Genomic DNA, 9,858 nt, shown 5'->3' with positions numbered 1-9,858 from the left:
TCAATGCAATAAATTGTACCACACTGCCAGGTATTCGCAACACCCTTCGAGGTATTTTCATAGAGTTGATTGGCAGAGGTATGGAACATAATACTAAATAATTGGCTCACAATCATATAAAACCAAATGTACACCCACACCATATGTGCTCCATTCCTTGAAAGATTCTATTTAATACAACTAGCTCACAAGCATTTAAAACTATAGGTACACTCGCACCATATGCGCTCCATTCTTTGAAAGATTCCCTTGGATATCACTGGCTCACAACCATTTAAAACCAAAGGTACACCCACACCATATGCGCTCCATTCCTTGAAAGACTCCCTTAGATACTATTGGCTCACAACCATTAAAAACTAAAGGTACACCCACCCCATATGCGCTCCATTCCTTGAAAGACTCCCATATGTATCGAAGGGTGAAGATGGGTTAAGAATCTATATCGCATGTTCTCCAACCCCTGGTACTCATCTTAGAAAAATATTGAGTTGGAACGCCAGGCATTGTGGACTCCAAGAAACGGTCCAAGTTAGCAAGTCATGGAGATTCCACAAATGGTTTCAGAAAAATCGCCTAAAACTGACCATTGTTTACCAGACAACTTCGAACTAGCTGGAGTCCGACCACTCTTCAGCAGTTGTTGCTATTGTTGCTATTTTCTAGTTGGACAATTATAGAATATGCTCATTCCAAAAATTTGTAGAGACAGAGAGAGAAAGAGACTTACTAAATTAGGGTTCACGAAAAAAACTGGGTGGATTCTTGAAGAATCAGAAAATTGTCTCAACGAAAAGAAGAAAATTGGGGTCAAGTGGAGATGACACACGAGAAACAGAGAGAGAAAGATGGTTATGGAAAGAGAAAACTAGGGTTTTCTATTCTATAAACTGGAAAGAAGTTCTAGATTACTGGAATTGATACATAGTGATGTCTATGATTTGAGAGGCGTACAAACCCCTGCATAGTAAAGATAGTTTTGTGGCTCGATGAATTGGTTGAGCTAACACAAGGTAGTTATGGATTAGTGGCGTAGCCTGAAATTACTGAGCCATAGGGTTGTAGACTTGGGCCTGTGGCACACGAAGGTAGGCTGGACCAAACGCTAGTAGGTCTGTGGCAGTTGGACCAACTGAACTTGACAGGGGTAGGTTTGGATTGCGAACCGATTAGGCTTACCGGTAACGGCTGACTGACTTGAGGCCTTAAGCCGACTCACTTAACTAGGCTGGCGATGGATGTGAAGAGGATCTTGACTAGGCCGCTAGGTTGGGGCCCGCGGTAGACTTTGGATTGCACCACTCTGGTTTTGTCAAGGTTTAGATGCAAGGTTTGACCGCAAGGAGCCGTTCAAGATGACTACGATGAGGGTGGCGGAGTGCCAGAGTTAACCCAATTCAATTTGACTGGCCTAAGGGTTTTAGGATTTTGCATGTTTAACTTGAGTTGGCCATATGTGCCTAATTTTCGACAAATGTCTAATTCTTGAAGGATTGCCCACTCGATCTTCGGACTATTTGGGGTGTTATAGGTTTTACTAACTTGGTGGGCTATGGTTCCTAGACCAGGATGACTACTGATCTATGGAGCTAGGTGACTAACTGTGGTTCCCCGTGGGTTGTGACTGGATTCACCCAAATGGGTCTTATGGGTTGGAGGAGCGTGGGTTGTGACTGGATTCACCCAAATGGGTCTTATGGGTTGGAGGAGCACTTTGATGATGCCCCTCTAGCATCCTAAGCCTAGGCCGTGCTAAAACTATACAGTCGGATCTCACCTTGGTTTAACCTGAATCATGCCTCTTGGACTTGGGTAGACTATCAAGTTGCTCCTAACTTGTACTGGCCCGGCCTCGTCTCAAACCTAGACTTGGACTAGACCTAGGCCTAGATGCAGACTCTAACTTGGACGTAGACTTGACCTGGACTCGAACTTTTAGACTTACGTAGACTTGACCTGGACTCAAAACTTTTAGACTTAGTGTTCATCCTGGATTTAGAACTAGTGCTAGACTCATGACCTAGACCTAAACTTCGACCTAGCTAAACTTAGACTCAAACCAAGTTGAACCTAAACTTAGACCTAACTAGCCTTAGCCTCCAATCCAACTAGACATAGACTTGGACTTGGCTAAACTTAAACTTGGACTTGGATCAACGCAAGGCACATGATATATGGTTTGGTTTGAAAAATGAATTGAGCTTAAACTCTATGGGTAGGTTAGGCTCAAGAGAGGTTTCTAGTAAGGAAAACGCTGAAAACATTTAGGTCTATATGGGTTCCCACATAAGCCCCAAGCTGCTGGTCAAGAGCAGAAGCTGGGCTTAGTATATGTGGGTTGCTCCCGTGGTTAGGAAGCAGAAGCTAGGATTAGTATATGTGGGTTTCTGTCAGGGTTAGGAAACTCAAACGGGTACTCGTATCGGTGTTGACGTATCCCCAACCACCCCACACCAAAAGCTAGGATACCGCACGATGTTGATGTCGGTGTAAGGGGTTTTAGAAAAATCCTTTGAAACCATTTCGAATGTGCACTTGCGTCATTTCAGGTGTGTAAAGCATTCATACAAGTGGTGGGTGCAGAATGTGTATAAGGAAAAGATAAAGAAATAATCGAACTACTGTCATTTTTTTTCCCTGAAAAACAGAAACAAGAAGCAGAACAAATCAGGAAACCCGAGGAAAATCTGGGCCAAAAGCAGCTGCCGGAAAACTTTTCCTGCAGTTGGCTGCTTTGTCCGAGACGCAAACAGTCGCGCTGGCGCGATGCCATCCAACTTGCATAGATATGCCACGAGAGGGAGTAACAACATATGATATTTGCAGAGAAGCCCCTTGTAAGTTGAAGATCCTACGAACCAATAAACTCTAGATCCCCCTGGACCAAATTTAACCAGGTGAAGCCTACACAAGCGTTTGAGATGGGTTCCTATACCATTTGAAGGCAGCACAAGCTAGTCTACACTACCATTTCGTTTGAAGAGGCCACAATCAGATGAACCCATTACAACAAATTTGAACCATCTGAAGGTAATAGCTAGACAGCATTATGAGGAGCCTATTGCAGCTAATTGCAACTACAAACATGGCAGCTAAAACCTGGGGAATGGATTGGAAGATGGTAGGATCTAGTGTCCAAAACATGAGATCAGAGGCTGACTCAAACATTGGAAAAAATCGAGTCAACTTTCAATTTCATTTTTAGGAGTTCAAAAAAATGCAGGATGGGAAACCAGCTTGTCACCAAGTCCAAAAATGTTGCTACAACATTGAAATGTCATAAATACTACACAAGAAATAATGTATAACAAAAAATATTGTGCAAAACTGATTTTTTACATTTATAGAACTCATCTGCAAGAGATTCAAAGATTTCTTGAGTTTTCCAGTGTCTTATCCACTGCCATGGATAGCCCATCCCTCTCGCAAGGGGTCTCTCAAGCAGAAGGTATTGCTGTTCTTTACGCATTCAATAAATTAACAATTGGCCTTGGACCCAGCGTTTCAGATAGGGGATCGAGTGTCAAAGACATGCAAATAAAAAAATGGGAATTCACAAATCCCCCAATTACAGTTCATATTGTATATTGGTTTCAATTCATAACTTAAGCTAAGATCTCTCCTATCAAGCCCAAACCATTACAGTTCATACCAATGAGGAAAATGAGTTAAGCTGATATCAGATAGTGAGCTTTACTTCCAATGCCAGAGAACACAGATAGGAATGTTTGGATGCCAAAGAAACTTAAACCAGTTTTTTAAAAGTCAGATCTCACTTGCTAGTTGTCTGCAGCCTAAGTTCATCACAGAATCAGTTGATAAGTGGAAATCGAGTCTTAAATCCAACTCAGCCACTTTTTGCCGAAAATAACAAAAAAGGACTGTGACAGGCTGATAAGAACCATCGCTCAAGTGTCCGACTCCCTCTTCGAGAACCTACTTGGTCCCGATCAATTTCAATCCCTGTTTGAGAAGTCTGAGCAAAGGGGTAGGTAAGTTTTCTATGAAGATTTCAGTGAGAGAATATATTACAAAACAAAAGAATCCAGAAGAACATCTTCTATCATATTTCACAATCGCACTGCAGAACAAATTGATGTCCATGACAAGAGTCAACCAACAGTAAAAGGCAGGAAATAATCTTTCCTTTTGTGGTCTATATTTCGCCCTTGATAGGACGTTAAAAGGAGAGCAAGCAAAGAGATGATAAATGGACAAAAATAATACAATACACCAACCCAGCTCGCATACTTGTGCAAAGCCAACAAACTCAGCCCCACCTCTCTCCATCGTTGACCTAAAATAATGACATCCCAACAATCCAAGCTAACACATCATAAGAACAGGAAATAGAAAATGGCGAAACCCAGCCAAAATAGAGACAGAAACAGAAGCAGATCAAAAGGCAAAGCCAGCACCAACATTTCCTACTATTAACACCAACAAACGAAGGGGATGAGCATAAAAGTTTAAGAAACAAACAGAAATGGGAGGGAAAACAAGAAAAGTCACCTCCAAATTACAGACTAACAGACTCTCAAGGGCCTTGCTCATTTCTTGCTTCAAAGCAACTGTAGTTGTGAGAGAAACCACCCAAATAAAAGAGAACAAATACCCCCGATTAGCCCCACCATACCCAAATCTCTCTCTCAATATATATATATAAATAAATATATATATATATAGAAAGCTCATCACTTTCCCCATTTCTCCTCTCTCTAAATCAACTGATGAATCCCTCAATGCGAACGATGAAGCAAAGGAAATGAGCAATAACCGCTGTTTGCTTGCCAAATTGCCTGATGAGATGAAATCAGTGGTGAGTGTAGTACCCTGCTCCTCCCATGCCCATTCCATATGCTGCTCCTCCAATGCCCATTCCATATGCCGGCATCCCATAAGGCATGGTCCCATTCGTATGGAGTTTCGCAAGCCCGAGCTGCCCCTGCATTCCATCCTTAGCATATTGCTGCCACAGCTGTTGCTCTTGGGTCAGGAACTGCTGTTTCTTTTCCAAGTCTGACATTTGCACGTATGGTGGCGGTGGCACTGCCAGAGATGCTGCAAATGGATCTTCCCCACTCTGCGCCACAACCGGAGCCCCGGGTGGCGCGGGCAGTGCAAGAAATGTTCCACCCCTGTGTGCTGGAAGCACCACGCTGCTTGCACTGCCCCCGCTGTTGAGCAACACGCCCTGCTGCTGCTTGCTCTCCCCCTGCTCGTACATTCCATCCAATAGCAATGGGTCAAACCCACCTGCTAATGTTGCCTTTTGCTTTGAGAGATTGCTAGCTGATTCTACTAATGCAAGCTCCCACTCTGCCTTTCCGGTCTCTGCTAATTGCCATGCTGATGTCACCTCCTCCTTGCCGGAAGAGGGGAATGCCTCCCATGACGAACCTGATGCTGCTTTTGCCCCGTCGGCTGAGAATAGGGCGAGGGCAAACTTGTTGGCTTGATCTTCGAGAGTGACTGCATCTTCGCTTAAGTTTACCAGGTCGCCTGTCTCCTGCTTTGGCTTCTCTGATGGCAGTTGCTGCTGCTGCTCGTCCCATTCTGGAGGCGCTGGTAATGCCTTGATGCTTCTCATATCAGGCTCTTCCTCCTCTAGTTTTGGCTCCTCTGGTGGTGGAGGAGCAGGGGCTTCTGGCTCCGGGCTCTTGGGCTTGCGGTCCTGGTTGGCCCTATCGCGCACAAATTCGTCTAACGTGTCAAGAAGCTTGTCGGAGATCCTCTGCACCTCGGGGTACTCTGACGAACGTGCCACACCTGTGTTCTTGCACCAGCCATAAAGTGCAGCCAGCTCATCAATCTGCTTTGCTGCACTCGTATACACGTCGAATGCTTTGACACAGTGTGCATATTCCATGTCGAAGAACCTATCAAGGAGGACAGCAAGGACCTCGCATATGTCTGCATAGAGCTGGAAGCTCTCACGAACAATTGGGTAGAGTGCAATGAGTACCATTCTGCTCTGTTTCGCAGTTCCTGTGGGCCGACATGCTAAAAATCGATCCAGCAGCTGCTGCAGATGCTGCATTTTCCCCAAAACTCTCTCTATCTTCATCTCACGAAGCGGGGTGCTCGGGGCAGCTGGTGGTCTGCGCTCATCCCGATCACGATCATAATATCCACGGTCACGATCATAGTGGCCAGGAGACCTAGCATTGTAATTGTAATCATTAGAGTCGCGATCATAGTCAGGAGGCCTCCGGTCTCTACTGCCCTGCTTTGATTCATAAACTTTCAATTCCAGTCGTTCATCAAGGTAAAGAGCATAGGTACGAACAAATGCTGAGTAGTCCCAGGCATGGGACTGAGACTCATCTCGAAAATCTGACATATTCAGGAGGCGGGTACCTCGACGAGTGGCATAGTAGATCTCATTTTGGAAAGAGGGGTCACCATCTGTGAGAAGCCTATGAACAAGCATTAGGGTTTTAAGGGCGACAACCCAATTGCGTGTCTTACCAAGGCGCCGAGAAACAGTTGCGATGCAAGCACTGACATAGCCCCGAGAGTAGGATGTGAGGTTGAGGATCTCACGGATGTACTTCTCATCGGCAGGATCCTCGTCATGGCTGGTGGCCTTGAGGATGGCGACATCGAGCTCCGGTGCCATGCTGCTCGCCACTTTTGCAAGGCCAATGCTCGTCTGGTCCTTCACAGCCCCCAGGGCCTTCCGGATCGTGCTCGGTGCCATGTTATTGTCTCAGCCAAAGAGAACAGTCCCCCTCTTTGATTAATTCAAACAACTGCTGCCCTCAATTGATGATCGTATTCAGCTGCTCCTTAATCAAGAAATCCGTGAGCCCAACTTGACAGCCCTCAATCAGCTGGGCAATCAGCCACCTCCTTCACCGACTGGAAGGACCTGAACCTGCAATTGATGATTGTATTTAGGCTACTAAGGTGCTTCAGAATCGAGCCGGAAAATCTTTATGCCCGAAATTGAATTCACGCTTCAATGAGAAACAGCCAGTCCCTGATGAGATCTGCACCAAGTCAGAAGCCTCAAGGTTGTTGTGTGCTACTGACAAGAAAACCCTAAAACCAATGATAATGATAATGGGTAAACGAAGAGGAGATTCTTTAAGAAAATGCAAAATGGAAGGGTTTCATTTGAGTGGTTGAGGTCTTTGTTCAAAGATTGATCAATTGATTAATAGAATAAGCCGATTGATCGAGGAAGAAACAAGAGAATAAAAAAAGAAGTTGATCTGAAAAAATTCAGAACGCTATGCAGAGAGAAGGAGAATGAAATACCACTAAATTAATCTGCCCAGAAAGAACTGCATCGTCGGATTGATCTTTCCTCCCTCTTCTTTTGCAGATAAGGCAAAGATCTTTGTCTCTCTTTCTTGGCGAAACTCTATGTCTCTCTCTTTACCACCCTCCAATCCATCATCTAAGCGAAGCTCCGCAGACCTCGCGGGAAAAAGACCACAACGTTACAACCTCGCCGGAAAAAGACCACAACGTTACAGATCTCGCTGGGAAAAGACACTAAGCTCACAGATCTCGCCGGAAAAGGCCTGAAAGATTGCAGCGGATCTCGCCGTAAAAAATGAAAGAGACGAAGATCGCGCCGCTTCTTTCCTTTTACACGGGTCTCCTCACCCAAAAACACCAGCAGCGTAGAGAAGAAGAATCATCCCGACATTACTATTAAACGCCGCTCACCTTGCCAACCATCTCAGCCGTCCATCTTCCCCGCCCTCTCTCTCACCATACGGACGCGTGTCCTCGCCTTTGGACGACGGTGCGCTTTGAGCTGTACAGGAATCGGGCCAGTGAGATCAGGCCACGTGTCCCGTTAACACCTTATAGAAAAGAAGTAATAAATAAAAATAAAGAGGGAAGTCGGTCTAGGGTGGGGCCGACTGGATGGACCTAACCGAGCGTCTCGGTTAAGCCCGAAGGGCGTGGCATCCACGTCGGATGGTGACATGTCGTTCGTTTTTTAGGTTCAATGGTGACATGTCTTGATCTTAACGTACGTGTGGTTTTGGGGAACAACCACAGGAAAATTGTTTGATGCGGCCTGGACCGCATTTCTACATATGCAGTCCAGAAAATGTAAAACATCAAGATGGATGCACGTACGTATTACCAAATGTTTTTTTTTAGAATTGTTAATTCTAGTTTTTAAAATTTATTTATTTTTTTATATTCATGACTCCTATGTTAGAAATTATATGCCTTTAAAAATTAAGTCTTAAAATCCATCTCCAAAATAGATTTATTAAGAGGCCCGCATTTTTACATATGCCGGCTTGCCCACATAGAAGCCGGGTCCACAAGTAAAATTATCAGTGTAAATGACAAAAATGCATTTTTCTTTGTAGAAAAATTATAGATACCTCCAATACGTACTTGCCAGCTTCTCCCAATATAGTTGATACTACACAACACTTTCCTTTTTTTTTGCAAGGAAATAAAAAAGTTAATTTCTTTAAACCAAAATATCTCCCATTTTAACCCATGTTTCAAAAACATAACGTCCAACATACATCAGTTCAACACAAAAATGGGTCAAACCAAGACAAGTTGAATATAGAGTTGGTATGGCAAAACAAAAGTGTCGAACCAGCTCTTTATAAGTTGTGCCAAACGGACACAAGTTGAATATAGAGTTGGTCTGGCACAAAAAATGTATCTAACTAGCTCTATACAAGTTGTGCCAGCCCGGCATATTTTGTGCCAAATAGGCCTAAAGAGATAGTGGGAAAACATGGGCAAAAGATGGTATTTTGGCAAAAAAAAAAAATTAAAAAGTGAGAAAGAATGACTTTTGTACTTAGGGGTGGTTAAAAAAAATACAGATTAGATTAATAGTATAGTATCAAAAATCGACTTGATGCACCTAAAACCTACCTTTTTAGATTTTGATAATGGGAATGACTTCAAATTTCAAAACAGTTGATACACGGAAAAAGGTCATGCATGTCCAGTCTCGTTGTAGAAGGCCATTCAATGAACACGATGCAGGGCGAGCACATTGTTATGGTACCCGTGAATGAGATTAGAGAATTATTAACAAGGACCACTACGCATTTTTGTTAGTCAATTGATCGAACGGCATTTTTATATGCAATAAAAACATTGCACTTTGTAAAGGCTAAAAGGATTAATGAAATTAATCCAAGTTAAGATGCGTCAAATCTTCTCTACTTTGAAGGGAGGAAATGCGGTTCATAATCACGTATTACAAAATGAAGTGTTATTTATCTATATGTATCTACATATCTATCTTGGGTGCAGTTGGCATAAGGATGCATCCGTAGGTATAGAGATAGGTGCACCTTCAAATTTTATTATGGGATATAATTTTGATGTAAAATATTCTTAGGATTATCTCAAATCTATTTTTATATCTAATTATAAAATTTTAAAATTCAAAAATGGTTAAAACCAAGTAGATCTATAAACATATGAAAATCTTGAAAATGAACGGTATGGATAATATGTTGTAAAATGCACTATTTTTGTGACTTAAAATCTTTTTATTTTTCATTGTCATACATCTCGATGTCGAGATGATCAATCAAAGGGTTTTTCAATATTAAAATTACCTTTTCCAATAGATTCTTGAGGGGGCATATGTAGTTCTACATTATAAGGTAGCATCCTTATATAAACTTTTTCCATCTATCTTATATATAAAGCACCACTTATGTTAACACGTACACTAAAAATTTCTCAAATTTGAGTTACAATAATATTAAAGAAAAAAAGTTTACCCATTTCTCATGAAGAGTCAAAGAGATTATTTTGTAAACTTTTTTATAATAAATGGTTGTGATGGACATAAAATAGTGTGTTAAACCCTTTGCCATTGTTCTTTATAACTGTCAT

General features: G+C 42.6%; 1 protein-coding gene across 4 annotated transcripts; it reads right to left on the bottom strand.

Moving 5' to 3' along the window:
• Positions 1-4,398: 4,398 nt before the first annotated feature.
• On the bottom strand, positions 4,399-7,608 carry LOC18441148 (putative clathrin assembly protein At2g25430). Of its 4 annotated transcripts, none has more exons than XM_011627606.3 (2): positions 7,267-7,608; positions 4,399-7,047 (listed from the first exon to the last, which is right to left on the bottom strand). In XM_011627606.3, exon 2 carries the CDS (start codon positions 6,701-6,703, stop codon positions 4,814-4,816), a length of 1,890 nt encoding a protein of 629 aa, XP_011625908.1. In that variant the 5' UTR covers positions 6,704-7,047; positions 7,267-7,608; the 3' UTR covers positions 4,399-4,813. The 4 variants fall into 4 exon arrangements, with proteins under 4 accessions (XP_011625908.1, XP_011625907.1, XP_011625909.1 ...); XM_011627605.3 differs by having other exon boundaries at positions 4,399-6,995; XM_011627607.3 differs by having other exon boundaries at positions 4,399-6,985.
• Positions 7,609-9,858: the final 2,250 nt, after the last annotated feature.

The sequence above is a fragment of the Amborella trichopoda genome, chromosome 7 (genome assembly GCF_054954075.1).
Source record: "Amborella trichopoda isolate Santa Cruz 75 chromosome 7, AtrichopodaSantaCruz75HAP2 v2.0, whole genome shotgun sequence".
Lineage (NCBI taxonomy): Eukaryota > Viridiplantae > Streptophyta > Magnoliopsida > Amborellales > Amborellaceae > Amborella > Amborella trichopoda.
This window is presented reverse-complemented; position numbering and strand designations above follow the sequence as displayed.

Coding starts and splice junctions, on each gene's coding strand:
- LOC18441148 (XM_011627606.3), bottom strand. CDS start 6,703: ATGGCACCGAGCACGATCCGGAAGGCCCTGGGGGCTGTGAAGGACCAG.